The 15,881-nt window shown below is 45.8% G+C and overlaps 1 protein-coding gene across 2 annotated transcripts in view; it reads left to right on the top strand.

Moving 5' to 3' along the window:
- The window catches only part of ETV6 (ETS variant transcription factor 6), a 217,969-nt gene that overhangs the window by 75,455 nt on the left and 126,633 nt on the right, over positions 1 to 15,881 (top strand). The window contains exon 2 of one of the 2 annotated variants that reach the window (XM_037033823.1): positions 13,178 to 13,304. In XM_037033823.1, the coding sequence (XP_036889718.1) occupies positions 13,178 to 13,304 (127 nt within the window). Of the gene's footprint in view, positions 1 to 13,174; positions 13,305 to 15,881 lie in introns of both variants that reach the window. The other variant, XM_037033821.1, reaches the window with a different exon arrangement.

Below are 15,881 nucleotides of genomic sequence, written 5' to 3'. Positions count from 1 at the left end.
TGATTACTGGTTGTGTATCCACAGTGAGTGTACCAGGTGCTGTGCAGGTGGGGGGAGGGGGGCGGGTGCGGGGAGAGGAGCTCACAACGTAAGGGAGAGAGGCATTACACAGATCATTACAGTAAAGAGCAACTTTGGTCCTTGACGTGGGTCTTAAATTTTGAAAACAGCTAAAATCGTTTGGCGTCTGTTACATGTGATGAGTAAGGTGTTTGGCCAGGTACAAGAAATAGCAATAAACCATTATCTGGAACTGGCTCTGAAAGTCCGGAAAGAGCTGTTGTAAAAGTACTTCTGAGGAACGATGGCAGGATTGGAATAGGTCTAAGTACCTTGTAGGGTCTCTATCTTGTAAGGCAGCAGAGTTGATGGGGTGAGCTCACAGCAGGTAAGGTATTCCAGGAACTGGGAACCACCTGGAATGAGGCCTAAAGAACAAGTCAAATAATGGATAATCAGGCAGAGAATGTGTTTCCTGGAGAGATAGAGGAGATGGGCGGTGCTGGCGGCTTATAGCAAGGTTTTTCTGTAGACATTTGGACTTAAAACTTTGTAGTAAGTCACTAGAAGGCCCTAGGGGGAAACACAGGACAAAAGATAAGTTTGTATTGCCCTTAGGGAGCGCTGGGAGATTGTCTAAAGAGGCTCATACATTCATTCAGTAAACACTTCACATGTGCTGCTGTGAGTCCACAAGCAGCACTCAGCGAGCAAGGGACCTGGTGGTGAACGGGCAGCCACGGGCCCTGCCCCTGTGGAGTTTTCTGCTAATGACAGCCTTTGCCCCAGAGTGAGTAGGGGCACCTGGGACTCCAGTGAGGTTTTGGGGGCTGAGAGGCAGGGGAAAGCGAGGTAGGTCCCCTGCCGTCAATGTGGACACAGGAAAGTCAAGTCCAGCCAGAAATGAGGAATTGTGAGGTTGAGACCTAGATCTTAACTCAAGGTCAAGGTCTGCTGAGGAGGTCAGGCTAGCACAGACTGGGGAGGCTTGGCCCGGGGCTTGAATGAGATACCTGCCACTGAGTCCATGGAGGGGGAGGGCACAGTTTACAGCAATGAGTCAGGATGATAGAGTTAAAAGCCCACAATCAACTCCGAGAAGTTTTCTAAACACCTTTATTTAACTAGAAAGTGTTTAATAAATAGTGGTTTGAAACGAGTAGGATATCTATTTAGGTTTTAGGATATTCAGGGTCATGCAGAGATTTCCATCTTATTAGTATGTGTTCTGCAATCTAAAGGTACCACACTCAAGGCTAGCTTTTGAAAACTGCACTGTTTTGTTTTCCAGTCTCTGTGTTAGAACTGTTGTTGAAACCCTTGGTGAGGCTTGACGGGCGGCACTGCCGTGTGCTTTGCTGGCAGGCCGCTTTCTAAGGATGTGAGGAGAAGGGCCGGTACTCTCCAGTCAAGTCGCTTCAACACCCGAGTGAATTTTAGATGATAAACCCAAATTCGTGTCGCACTTCTATCACTGCTTCAGAATGGCGTGTTGCTTAAAAGGAAGAGAAAAATACTAATTACATCAAAATGCTTCAAAACCTTAGACAAACTTTTTATAGGAAGAATTTGAGTTCTTTAAGTTCCCGTGGCAGGGTTTTTTTAGATTTTTTTAACCAAGGAATGAATAAATAAGTCAACTAAGTTCTTAAGTAAGCTCTCTTTCCCCTTCAGAGCCATTTTATACACAGATTTTATCCTGATAACCAACAGCTTTCAAAAACATTATAAGCAGAAGGTAGCTGGAGACATGACAACTTTGGGTAAGGACTGCCCACTCTATCCAGAGAAGGTGATTCGTTCAAGAATCGTGTGTGTGCATGTTATATTCTTTATTGTAGTTTTTCCATTACCACTTAGCCCCCTTATACCTCCCTCCCCCAGCACCCATTGCACAGTTGTCCGTGTCCATGAGTCCTTTTTCCTTTTGCTCCTCCCCTCTGCCCCCTTCTCATTAGCTGTCATCTTGTTAACCCTTCGGCCTCAGTCCTTACATCTGTCAGGTTGTTTTGTGATGGGACACGAGGAGCGTCAGGAGGATATAGTAGCATGTCCTTGAAGGACTGTAAACTGTCTTTATGAAAAAATCTTAGCAGGCTCTTCACCTCCACTAGTTTAGGGTTCTAAGATTTTATTAAGTTAGCTCAGATTTTATTGAGAAGTTGCTCAGAGTTCAAGGCATTTCTTTCAGGTATAATCAGTCGATAGTTCATTATGCAAAAACAAAGACCACAAGTACCCAAAGTTACTTTGAGGGGAAAAACATGTCCCACTCCACTTTAGCGTGGCACGAACGCATCTCTCGGAGCCTGCACAGGGGTTGTGTACCTGACCTGGGGGGAGGGCTCTTCGGTTCTCCTGTGCCTGGATGTGCATTCCTTCTTGAGGAGCAGGAGCCTGGGGCCTGAGCATTGAGGACAGACAGACAGCCTTCTGGGTGGGAGAAGGGGAAGGGAGGGCAGGCCGGAAGTGGGGTGGGCTTTCATTCCTTCCTGCTTCTTCATTAACCTTGCAGCCAGTGCTGGGAGCATGGGCTCCAGGAGGAGCAGCAGAAAGTGGAGCTGATCATCGGCCTTCCGGGGGGTGGGGACGGGGAACTCCAGAGGCAGTTGGGAGAGAAGAGGAACCACTGCAGACACACCTGTCCGGGCAGTTGTTCGTATATAGGTCAGGGAGTTACTATTCAGGAACTGCCTGTATTACACTGATCATCTCCATTAGAGGTTAAAAGCAGAACAGTAGCAATTTACTCAGGCGGGAAGGACAATTGGCAAGTTGATTAATATGGTTTTTAAAAACCTATTGTGAAAGATAATCATCTAACATGTATCTTGACTTACTCTATTATTTCTGTCTTGAATTAGGACAGTGATTCTCAGCCTTACTCCTCTGCGTATTGGAATCACAGAGGGAGATTTAGAAATATTGATGCCTGGCTGATTTACTTGGATGCTGTTCCCCCCCAACCCCCCCGACCCTTAAAGCTTCTCCAGATGACTCTGGTATGCAGCCAGGATTCAGGATACCTGATTTAAAATGTGTTTCCTAAATCGTTAGCTGATCCTGAGTTTCGGAAGTATAGTCAAGCATATTTTTCANTATTTCTGTCTTGAATTAGGACAGTGATTCTCAGCCTTACTCCTCTGCGTATTGGAATCACAGAGGGAGATTTAGAAATATTGATGCCTGGCTGATTTACTTGGATGCTGTTCCCCCCCAACCCCCCCAACCCTTAAAGCTTCTCCAGAGGACTCTGGTATGCAGCCAGGATTCAGGATACCTGATTTAAAATGTGTGTTTCCTAAATCGTTAGCTGATCCCGAGTTTCGGAAGTATAGTCAAGCATATTTTTCATGTACTGAGGACTAATTTTAATGAAGGCAGGGATCTTACATAACGTAAACTATTAATTAGTCTCAACAACGAGCTACAAGAGCACAGCACATCAGTGTCCTTGTTATTTGAAGCTGCTTAATATTCTGCTAATCACTGGTGTCATCACGTGCGCGCACATACGTTTATGTCTCGCTCTCATTACTGTCATTAAGTTGTGAATGGTCCTGGTGCTGATGGCTTTTTCATAATAATAGTCACCTTGCCAGCAGAACTTGCTTTCAGTGAGCAGTTGTCAAAAACAAAACTCCCCCGTCTTTCTAACTGTGACCACAGGGAAGGGGAAGATGCCTGATGTCTCGGAATCAGGGAATCTCTCTGATTTTGACACGTAGGGGTGGAAGTTACTTGCCAAGGTGGTTTTTCTAGAAAAGGAGACGCAGATGTGTGACCCGCTTAGTCAGTGTTTGAGTTGTGTGTGTGTTACTTTTCAGAGGTTGGGAGGGGAGGAAAGATGAATTCAACCCTATTCCTCAGTCAGTCACATAGTGAGGTCATTGTCATCTTCGGTCTTTGTTTCAATTAAGTTAATTTCTCAGTTTACAGCATAAAGACAGATTTAACTAGTCACGCTCACTTAGAAAGCAGTACTTTATTTGAGATTTCTCAAATTCGTGACTCTTGACGGTAACAATGCCTTGCGTTTATAGAGAGCCTCTGTTTCAAGCAACTCATAATATTTTATAAGCTTCATCTTATTTGTCCTTAAAATACCATTATGTGGCAGTGAACGCTGGGCGTTGTTATGCCATTTTCTCAGACAGTAACACTGAGGAGATGCTGAGTTACTTCTTTTACTTTGCCTCTTAAGCATAGTGCTCTTCTGTGGTTTTATTGAAAATTATTCTGGTAGTAAACATTTCGCAGAGGTATAAATCTTTTCCAGATCTAATTTGCGCTTGTTACTCTAGGTATAGCTTACAAGGCTTTTTCTGTTTATATTTATTTCTCAGCCTGAGGCAACCCGGGAATTATCTGGCATATACAGAGCAGGGGCTTTGCTCCCCGTGAACGTGGCAGTGGCCATGGCAGTGGCCATAACCCAGCCTTCTCCCTTACCGACTGAGGCAGGTGGGGGTGGGGGTGTCTCCTGGTTCGTTGGCAATGGGCTGGATTCTGAGAGTACTGGGTAGGACTTCATGCAAGCAGCTTCATTGGGGCTGCCATTCTAAAGACTCTGTTCAGCATTTCTAGGGATTGTCTTCACATGAATTAGAATGTAGATTTTGCTCTTGTATCAAGTCTTTAAAACCTTCTTATCGGGCATCGGTCCATTTAAAGCTATAGGCATCTTGTAATGACAAGTCACAGGACATAAAGTCTTTTTAGTTTGAAAGGAAGTCTGACTTGCCTCTTCTCCAGACACCCCCCCCAGCAACCAGCTGGAGTTGCGGGTTTGAGCCATAGCTTCGCTTCATCTCTCTTCCTCTTAAGAGAATTCCAGATACAGCCATTCAAGGAAGAGGTGAAGATGAGCATAGCCCAGAGTGATGCTGTCATAGAAAGCAGAAAGCGGCTTGGGGAGGGGGCGAAGGATTTATGAGGCACAAGAGGGAAGGTGGGAAGTTAGAACGGGAAGGAGAAATTAATGGTTAATGCACAGGTTCAAAGCAACCCTTTGGGCTCCTTCTGTCTGTGGGCTGTGCAAAAGCCTGACCCCCGTCCTTTCTTCTGCCCAGGTTTTACAGTCCCATGATTCCCAAGAGTGGGGACACCATAAGTTCTGTAGGAGGGCAGTCACATGGCAGGTGGAACATGCCTGGAAGGCATCTCTCCTTTGGGGGAGAAATTGAGAAGCCTCTCTAATGGTGCCCTTGATATAACTAAATAACAGCTCTCTCAGTTCATTACTCATTAGCCTCAGGCAGGGACACTGCAGACTGGCTAATTGTCATAGCCAACTCGTTAAAGAGAATAGCAGCTACGGAGGAGAAAGTGGGTAATAAAGAGCTATACTTGGCCACTTGGTTGAGCCCAGGATATAAGCTGCTATTAATTTAAGTACCTGCTTCTTCTGCTATTAAAATTAGGAGGAAGGGATTTAGTGACCCTCTTTCAAAAGGCTGATCAAAAGCTTGAGGGCATTTGTGGATAAATCCAACAGCAAGACTTTCTTTTTCCCAGGAGTGCCTGCTGGTTCTGTATAAATAAAACCATACCACCTTTCTTCTCCTGAAGTGACCCACTCCCAGCAGGCGCACACTTCCCCGGGGTTTCCAGGAGTGGTGCTGTGTGGTGCTGAGTTCCCCCAGGCTCCACTTTGAGTGACAGCCATCGCCTGCGTCAGGGCAGGGATGAGGGGTGGAGGCGCACTCGTGCAACCTGGGTCTAGAGCTTCTGCTGCAGCCTTGTCTGCATCAGCCCTAGGATGCAGCCAGTGAGCTGAACCCACCCTGCGACCAAAAACCGTCCCTGGAAACCACAACCTGGAATCACAGCTTGACAGTCTGCTTACTATTCATGTCAGAAATATTTAAGAAGTTCAGAAAGGAAAAAAAAAAAACCGTAGTGTCTCAAGGTTGGAAAGGGTCTTGATTAAAATGTTTTAAAATTACACAATAGAGAAATGTACTTCAGTGTTTTGTTTTGCTTTTTTTTTTCTTCTTTGCTTTGGGGGCTTGTCTTTAAAGGGGTAGCTCCTAGTTCTGGACACATTGTTCTAATTATGTTTGGTACAGCCCTCGGAGCCTGTGAGGGGGCTTGAGGGACTACACTGATAGAGAAGGTGGTTGTTCATGTTTTATTTGGATCTGTTCTGCCCGTACTGTAATTAATAGCCTTCAGCTCGCCAGGAGATCCAGGGGTGTAGAGAAGCAGCATCTTGCAGTTGTAAGGCACCTTCAAGTTCCACCTCAGTGCCTTCCCATCGCAGGAACCCCTTGTCAAGCCCCCTTCTAGTCTCAGCTTGAATCGCCTTTTCGGGGAACAATATTTCTAGGACATACATGTTTCTAGTGCACAGGTATATGTTGCTGGCCCCGCCCTCTGAGATGCTACAGGTCAGCCTTAACTATTCCTTACACTGGTCCCCCTCCTGTTTGAAGACACCTCCAAGGGTCTTTGAAATGTTCTCCCCTCACAGGCCATTGGAGAAGCCCAGTTGGACTGCGGCCACTGCGATTCCCGGAGGCAGCCTCAGCTGCTCCGTGGTACAGCAGTCTGCACTCTGCAGGCTCCAAATATGTGTTGACAGGCGCCTTTCCTCCGCTCTTGCCCCTCACTGCTCCAGTTGTCTCACCTGTACATGTACATATGCTGCTCTTGGAATAAAGGGAAAGGAGTTGAGTAAGGGAAATGTATTTTGTTGAGAAAGAAAATGTTAGAGACAGAAGTAACACATTTTTTACTGAAAAATTACCCAAGAGGAGATCTCTATACAAGGTGAAGCCGTCACATACACAGAAAATCTGTAAGTGCCCTTTGGCCCTTCTGGTCATATCCATAGGCAGTACACATCCCCAGATGGATTCTGATGGTTGTACCTGCTCAGAATTCGTGCCAGGTGAACTTCTCTGGTACATCATATTTTGTCCCCTTCTTTCAACTAAACACATTGACTCCCTGCATCTAGGCTCCCCACAGAGTGAGCAACAGGCTTAAGAAAGCAACCTGACTTAGGCAGCTCTGTGTGGTGACCCTCAAAAACCCTAGTGGAATTCCGAGGGCACAAAGCAATGAAGTAAACCCAAACTGTGACAGTTCTTACAAGCTTGAATTTATCTCTTGGGATCCCCCATAAGTTGTGAAGCCAGTGTGGACTGCCTGGTGCTACCTCAGTGTCATTTCTTATTTTTCCTCTTTATACCAACTATCCCATCTCCCCAGCTTGTGACTTGAACAGATTGCTCAACCCCTGTGATCCCCAGATCAGGTTCGTTGTGCGGAATGGAGGTGACAATGCCTTCCTTTCAGGGTGATTGTGCGTCTCAAATGAAGACTTCATGGGAAGCACATTCCAAGGGCTCTCTTAACCCTAGCTCCGCTTCCTGCAGCGACTGTGTTTCCCAGCTAAGATTGGGACACATGTTCCGAGTATTCTGCATGAGTACCCATATGCATGGATGGGTAAAATGACACAGAACTTTTAATACGTGGGCCATCTGGGAAATTCTAGGAATTATGGTGGCGGAATTTGTAATGCCTACTCCTATGCCTGAGCTCCTAGTGGACACCTGATGAAATGCTGAAATATTTCATAGCAATCATAGGAGGGAAACAACCTTAATGACCTTTTTATAGCAATAGTTGATTGCAGCGTCTCTTGCTAACGCATCTTTTTATTCCCTTTCTTGTGCATAGATAACATTGTTCCAGGTAAAAGGAAGACTTGGATGTTTTGACTTACTGGTATCTGACAAACATAATACCCTGTCTTCTGGTTTCAGAAAATAATAAGCCAGGAAGCTGAGGAAAGGGACTGTTTGAGATACAAATTTAAATATGCAAGAACCTGCATATTTCAGATCTTGAACCTGTCTTCCTCTTCAGTGTCCAGAGCAAGAGCACTCATTACACTGGTGAAGCTGGGCGCCTAGGAAGACCCCCACGTCAGAGCGAGTGTGGTTGGTTGGGCCCCTTGCCCACCCCCGCTCCCCAGGGCCGAATGGGCATCTGGGTGACCAAGAGCATAGTCCCCATCCGTGTGGTCTTTCCCCCTGAAATCACATCAAGCGTGTTAAAAGCCAGAGACTCACCCAGTTGTGAGAATCTAATGCCTGAGCACTCAGAGGGCTGTCTCTCAGGAGAGGGGCTAGACACCAGGAGGAAGCCGCCTCAGAACGCTGGTGCAGATGCCTCCGGGAACCTCTATGGGACTGGGAGACATCATTGCAGTTTCTCTGTTGTGATTCGATGGAACTGGCTTTCTGCTTCAGAAATCATCTTCAGATACCTCAGACCCTAAGGCCTATCCCAGATCCTAAGGTGTACTGTTTCTGGGGAGGTGCCAGGAATCCCGTGGTCTGTGGCTGTATATACAAAGTATATTATGAAAAGAAGACCAGTGACTGCATCTTTGCTCAAGTTCTTTAAGTTCATTTCACTAAATTTTTGGGTAAACGGAATATTCAGTGTAGCTTTTCAAGTGAACGAAATCAACATTCAGGAGTTTAGGTTCCTGTGTGCGTCTATTTGTATCCATGGTGCCAAAAACCTAGAAAACTGCAGCTCAAATTTCAGTCTTGCACGTTTTTTTTTTTGTGATGTATCACTTTTGCTTGTTAATGAAAGCTTAATTAAGGAAAGCCAGAGCTACCACCTTAAATCATTTTGCAGCCAGAAAAGCGTACTTAAAATAAATGTATATTCAGACTCGAGCTTAGCAAATCTCAATAAATAGCTTCCCATAGGAGAGATTTCTTCTGTTCAATGCACAGAAAACAACTACAGTACAAGTATCAGCTCTCCTAAGAACCTTCTGGAAAAGAGTTCTTCCCTCAAAATACTGAATATTACCCCTGTGACTGCTGTGTCTCTGGTTTTTGCTGCGTTCCATGTTGTCTGGGTTGCCGAATTTCAGCACAATGATGGGACCACCAAAGAGCTACAGGATGCAAAGGGTACCTGTGGCATTTCCACTAGAGTCCCCCAGGAAACGGTCGCAGTCACTGCTCTGTTTCCATGACGCTCTTCTCCTCAGGACTTTACACCGGCTTCAGGGACCGTCCCTGGGGGAATCCTGCTATTTGTCCACGGAGGTGGGGCTGTTTCTGGTAAGAGGTCCTAAAGCGAGGACAGCCTCAGCTCTGCAGTGGCCGAATCTTTGAAATTACCCGCAGACCATCTTTTACAAGCACAGGCAAACTTCCTTTTTGTTTTTCTCAATTCCAGAAATGCTTGGTCTTTATTTCCAGAAAGTTAACATTTGATGAGCCAGAGGCTCTAAGTGTCTTAACCTTTCAGCCTCTTCCGTGAGTTAATGGTGTAAAAACAGATGCGTAAATACACTAGCGGGGTCCCCACGATTTGCTTTATTTTGAATAGGAAGCTGTGGATTGAATACTTTTGAATAGGAAAGACTTTTTTAAATAATAAGAGTATTTGTTGACTCTTTATAACATGCAGCCGTTGCAGATGGGGGTGGGGAATAAATGCCATGTTTGTACTCAGCACGTAACATATAAGTTTGTTTCATATGGTGATCATGGGATCCAAACCGCCCGGTTTAAAATGGAGGGGGCCCTGGACAGGCGCCCTCCGTCGGCCCTTTGTGATGGGGGAGGGATGAAGAGGGACTAGAGCTTATTCTGGTTTCAGGAGTTGTGCTTACAGCAATCCGGCTCCGTATTCTAATACATTTTTTGTGAGAAGATTTCTATATTGATTAGTAAAATTTACACTTCGTACCTTGCCTAAAATTATGTTTAGCCTCATTTTCTCTTTTCCGAGCCCTGTGCGGCTCTGCCTGCTCCTCCCACCCTTGTCACGGGCGTCACAGGCGTCACGGGCGTCACAGTCAGCCTGGGGACTGGCAGTGCTTCCGTCTGGATGTGCAGGTTGGTTTGCCAGGTTGTGTCTGCAAATTTGAGAGCAGCCTGGTTTAATGTGGTTTTTTTTCTTCTTTTCAGCATCTAAACAATAATGTAAGCACATCACGGCAGTTTTAGCCACGTCATTGACCTCCACTGGCAGTTTGTCCCCCTACGACACTTGGATGCGCCAGTATCACTGGCTGTAGCATTTTAATTTAATTAGACCAGTGGTTATAATCCTCATGGGAAAGTTGTTTTCTCCTCTGTAATGTTAAAGTGAAACCCCTTTGGTTTTCATTCCACTGACAGTTTGTTCTAGAGGCAAATGAGCTGTAAGCCAGTATGTCCCCTTGTTGGGGTCAGGCCAGAGGAGTACTGTTGAGAATAAGGAGGTTTCTTTTATTGGGGAAGTTGCATGTGAGTCTCCTCAAACCTCTCTGTCTAGAGGTTTAATCTGAGATATCGCGGTTTGTTCATTTTTCTAATTGATCATAGCGTGCTGAATGTTAAGTGGATGGTTATAGTAGTAGATTAACAAATCAGGAGCACGTGAGTCACCCCAGAGATTAGCAAAAAAAGGACAACAGATTCCCAGATATATGTTTTTTTTCTTTTTGGAAAGGAGCCCAAGCACTGGGCTACGTCCTTTCTGGGATCCCCTGAGTACTCTGCTGGCCCAGGGTCACAGTAGGTTTGTGATGGCTGTCAGCAAACCACTAGAAGTCCTGAAAGTGTATTTTGCTTTCCCCTTCTTCATCACGGTATCCTCTCTTTTGTTACTGACGAGTGTCCTCATTGAACCTTTTAAAAAGAGCTTCCCATCCCAGGTTTAGGGTGTGGAAATACTGTCGAGTTCAAACCATCATTATGAATGAGACGAATTCAGGGTCCACAGTCACTCAGTTGCTGACCTTCTTTTTATAGGTCTCATCATAAAACAACACAGTTCTTACCATCTAGAATTGTTTGGACGTGTGGGGGAAGTGGGGCACAACATCCCCAGGCAGGCGCTGGAGTGTGGCATTCTGTGTAGTAGCAAGGACAGGACCATGCTGAAGGCTAAACCCTGGAGCTGCCTGCAGAGAAGGTGCTGATGGGAAGGTACAACACAGTGGTGGTTTAGCAAGTCGGAACAGACACATTTTCAAGGTGGTGCCTAACTTGACTCTTTAGTAAATAGGCCGGAGGTAGCTTTTTCAAAAAATAAAGTAAAATCCTCTCTGAGGACTGGGTTTCTCCCATCTTGTCCTTGGTAGGATTGGCAAGGGACGAGGGAGCCGGGCTGGGATGGCCTGTCGCTCATATGGACTGGTTACTGGATCGTTGGTGTTACTCCTTGCTTTAGAGAGTCATCGTATTACAAAACGCCGTCTTTTTTTTCTCGCGCTCATGCCAAGCCATTTGAAAACTCTTTGGCTGCACCGTGTTTTCTACATCAACAGTTTCACTTCTGCAAAAAAACCCTAACAAAACAGAAAGCTATTTCTGGGAATGAAGTTAACGGTAGATAAGATATCTAGATATATATTGGGACGGGTGGGGGGAGGCGAGGTTTATTCGGGGGTTGAAGCATGTGGAGAAGTTGTTACACTAGAAAAACAGACTGTTGAAAATGCTTTAAAAGTCTATTTCACCTCAAAAAACCCCTAAACAGATTTTGTATGTTTCTCATATGTGTGTTTATATCTTTGCCTCTTTTCACCTCCCAAACCCCAAACCGAACCCCAGAAATATAACTCATCCTTATGTTAGAATTGTTCAAAATATGTGTGATGTTTGATAAAGTTCAAGAAAAGTGAAGTTGAAGGTTTTGCCCCTGGGTGACCTTTCATAGGACATCTTGATTTGTACAGAAATGAAATTTAGGATGTATGTGACTGGCCTCAGTTAACGAATTCACCAGGAAACTTTGGGCTGTGTTTAGACAGATAGATTCCAAGCGCCCTGTTTGCTGGTAGAGGATGCCTCGGGGAAGGTGTAGGGATTCCATTAGGAAATTACAAAAAATATGTACGTCTTCATTTAAAATCGAAACTTCCCACCACAGCCACCAAACTTCCCAGCGTATGAGCAGAGAAAAAGCTTTGCTTTGGTCATAGGGCAGGGGACTCCCCTGCTTCCCTTTGCACACTTGGCGAAATATAAAATGTTCGAGAAGTGTCTTTCCGAAACATAAACACCCGCTTCGCTTTATTTTAATCTGTGATTTTTCTTTTGCTCCCGATTTCTGTTTTCATAATGGCATCTTACTGATCTTTTCCCCCAACCTATTTTTAGACCCGGTGTGTCCCACTTTACCCAGTGAAACCACAGAAACTAACGGAAGTTATCAAACCAGCGGGCATGCAGTTCTAAGAGGCAGATTGCACGGCTCTCCTGGTCCAACATCGTAGTTGGTTCCTTGCCATTATTTGCCATGTTTTAACTTCAGACCAAGAATAGCCCCCCTTATTCCATCCGGCTGTTTTAACTGGTCTAACACACACTGCCTGTTTTCATTTACACAGTGGATCTGCTGAAGCCCTCCCCACCCCCACCCTTCTTGTCAGTTGAGTAAGAATTTTCATTTAAATCGCACTTTTCTTAAATGGAGATGATTCTTTGAGTCTCTGAAGTAGTTCAGAAGGAAAGGGAATATTGATTCTGAGTTAGAGGTTGGAGGAGATATCCACTAATGTTACAGATAGATAAGTCCTTGGTATGAAGAAAAAAATTAAATATTAGATATCTTGGGTGGTTTTTGTATAGTGAGATTGGTAGATAGAAAAACCTTGCTCGTAGATTAAGTAACTAAATCTGGAGTTTAAAATCCTTCACTCTGAGCTCACCTCCTTGGATCTGAGTACCAGGACCGTTGGATTAGAAGCTGGGGATATTGCCAGAGAAGAGGACATGTGGTTCTAATGTGTTGGTGATGTTAATTATGTGACTTGGTAGTCATTTTTGAGCGTAGCCTTTGAAGCCATTATCTTGGACATACTTTCTCATTTCCTTCATCTTGTTCCCCCCGCCCCTTTACTTTAGTAAAACCACTAGTACAGCGAGAGAAAAAAATGGACACCTATTGGTCCCAGTCCAAAGGAAAAGCCCACTTTTAAACCCTGCCAGAGTTGTGTTGTGAATCTCAAAGCTGGAGATACGAAATGCAGCCCAATGGTGTCTCGAGAAGGGTGGGCAGGATTGCTGGGCCCTGCTCAGATACCCCTCACCCCCGTCCCTTCTGCCCCCTCCCCTCTCCCTGATTTCACACCTCAGTTCCAAGCATTCATTGTCTTTTCCCCCTCCTCTCTTCCTGCCCTTGTTTTTAACAGCAGGAGCGAATTTCATATACACCTCCCGAGAGCCCAGTGCCGAGTTACGCTTCCTCGACTCCACTTCATGTTCCAGTGCCTCGAGCGCTCAGGATGGAGGAAGACTCGATCCGCCTGCCTGCGCACCTGCGTGAGTGTTTGCGCGCCGGGGGCAGGGACAGACAGAATGAAGGAGGGACCACAGGGTCAGAATGATTGACTGCGTGGGGCCAGAGGGGCAGGGCTTCAAGCTGGAGAGGGGCAAGCTCTGAGAGCATTTTGACATAACTTCACCTCCTCCCCAGAACGGCTTTGAAAATTTTGAGGTTCCTGCTCCTTGTTTTTCTGAGTATTTGTTTCAGCTCTCTGATATGTTGCCCCCAGATCTGGGAACGGGCAATATATATGGCAGAGTCAATCAAACCTAAGAGGCGAGGTAAATTTGGAGGACAGTTTGTCTCCCTAAGCTCACACTAACTCCCCTTTAATATTTTCTTAGGCCTTAAATTTTGCTCAGCTTCTGAGTCAGACTCACTCCCTCACTTTGCCAGTTAAGCTGCGTGCTCTTGCTGTCCTTACAGGGCCCTCTCCCTCCTGCCTTTTCCATGCCAGCTGCTTTTCTTCCTGAGATTTTGTATGCCTGGATACGGCCTTGCTCCCCCCCTCCTTTCTTACGCTCCCTTGTCTTCCTTCTCTCGTGCCTGCATTACCTCTGCAGCATCCGTCAGCCTGTGGTGTTTCCACTCCCTAGTCCCCTCTGCCCCTCTTCGCCACCACCTCCCCCGTCTGAATCTTCAGCTGCAACTTGGCAGGGCATCCGGGCCAACACACTTGTGCTTCTGGGGCCAGGCTCCAAAGCAGTCGACACCTGTCATTTCCTTTTTTGTCTTTCCTGTGTCGCCACCCAGCCCAGATGATACAGTGTGATGGGGGCAGCTGGGGAGAGTGAATCACCTGATTCCCACCCTGATCACGGTGTCCAAGAAAATGCCAGGTTCTCTGGCTTGAGTATTATCCTGAGAACACAAGTCCAGGTTGTGGAGGACACTAGGGGTCACCTTGGCCCTCCCTCGTTGATTCCTAATAACTTAAATAGCAGCGCGATTGTGCTTGCCATCCCTTTCTGGCAAGGTGATGCTCCCCAGGTTATCCTCCTCTTGTTCCACCCCTCCGCGGGAGCCAGAAGGTTGCTTGCTGGAAGTGGAGAACAATAGGAGAGAGAGGACACAGACTTCTCTTTCTGTGGTAATTCAGGGAGTCAGATGACTGATGCTGGGAGGTGCTGGGGGAGCATTGCAGGTGACCCCTTCTCCCCCATAGTTAGGAGGATTGCTGAGCTTTCGGCAACAGTTGGGGACCATGAGGATTCTTCCCTTCTTCCAGCTTACTGAGTCCATCACTAGTTACAGAGTTGCTACGTATTAGAGTCAGCACATTCCAGCTTCACCGAGGCCAGGAGGGAGGTGAAGGGACATCGCTCCACTCTACCATCTTCTCCACAAGGAACTTTTAAAGACGAGATTGGGACTGTAAAGGTGCCAAGATCATGGCTGTAGGCACTGTTTGTCCTCAGTAAATTGGAGTGTTTTGGTACCACTGCAGCAGATGGGATTGTGAAAGAAAGCACAGCCAGGTAATAGCATCTTTTCCTCCAGAAGCTGCCTTATTACTGGTGTATTCACTTTGGGATGGAACACATTCACGCCATACAGGCAAATCACTCCTACTCCCTAATCTCATTCATTTCTGCATTCCCCAAATAGTTATTGATTACCTGTACCAGGGACTCTTCTGGGTGCTGGGGACACAGAAATGAACAAAGCACCAAACTCCTTGATGGACACAAAGAGAAAATAATGACAAACACTTGTCCCAAATAGGTCGCTGTTTCTTTCATAGGTTTTTATTCCTATGTTTTGACACATCCCCCCAAGGAAACAGTAATTCCTGGTTTGCTTCTGGATGCCTTTGCATTTGTCAGCTCTCTGACCATAGAACTGCTTCTCCATAAGAAGTTACTGCAGCAAAGCACCTGACCTATGCACCAACCAGCAGCCAGGGGATCCTTCTTCTCACCAACTGTTAAACCAACTGTTGGACTGTGAGTCAGTCATTATATTACCAGGTTTTCCCACCATACAGCACTGACTGGACATGAGGACGTCCAGTGTTAAATAGCCCTCTCCCAGGTGTCAGGGTTCTCACCCACAGAATCATTTCTTCCATACCAAAACTTCAGTGTTTCCAGGAGTAGATGGTTTTCTCATTGAGCCACAGCCATGCTGCTTACCACTGTTTTTGCTAGGACCTACTGTGTGCCTAGCACACAGTCATAATGGCTAATATTTTTGTGGATTACCCTGTACCAGGCACCGTGTGAAGTCCTTTATGTAAATTATCTTGTTTAGTTCTCACAGCAGTGTTTGTAAGGTTGATGTTCTTTTCACATCCATGAAACACATAAGGAATTTAGGGCTTCAAGCACTTAAGCAACTTGCCAAGGTCACACAGTTAATAAGAGAAAAAGTCAGGATTCAAACTCAATTCTGACTGACCGCAAAGCTGAGGTTCTTACCTATTATGCCATGATGTGTGTTCAATAAATATTTTTTGAATGGAGGGATGAATTCAGAGTTGACGCTTAACCATTATTCACCGGTGTGGCCATAGCATTGGTGTATGGCTGGAATCTGTTCGGAAGAGTCAGATGTTCTCAGAATCTGTTCTA

This window comes from Sturnira hondurensis, unplaced genomic scaffold (assembly GCF_014824575.4).
Source record: "Sturnira hondurensis isolate 20B ecotype Veracruz unplaced genomic scaffold, ASM1482457v3 Scaffold0021795, whole genome shotgun sequence".
NCBI lineage: Eukaryota > Metazoa > Chordata > Mammalia > Chiroptera > Phyllostomidae > Sturnira > Sturnira hondurensis.
Note: the sequence above shows the minus strand (reverse complement) of the source record. Positions and strands in the feature narration are given on the sequence as shown.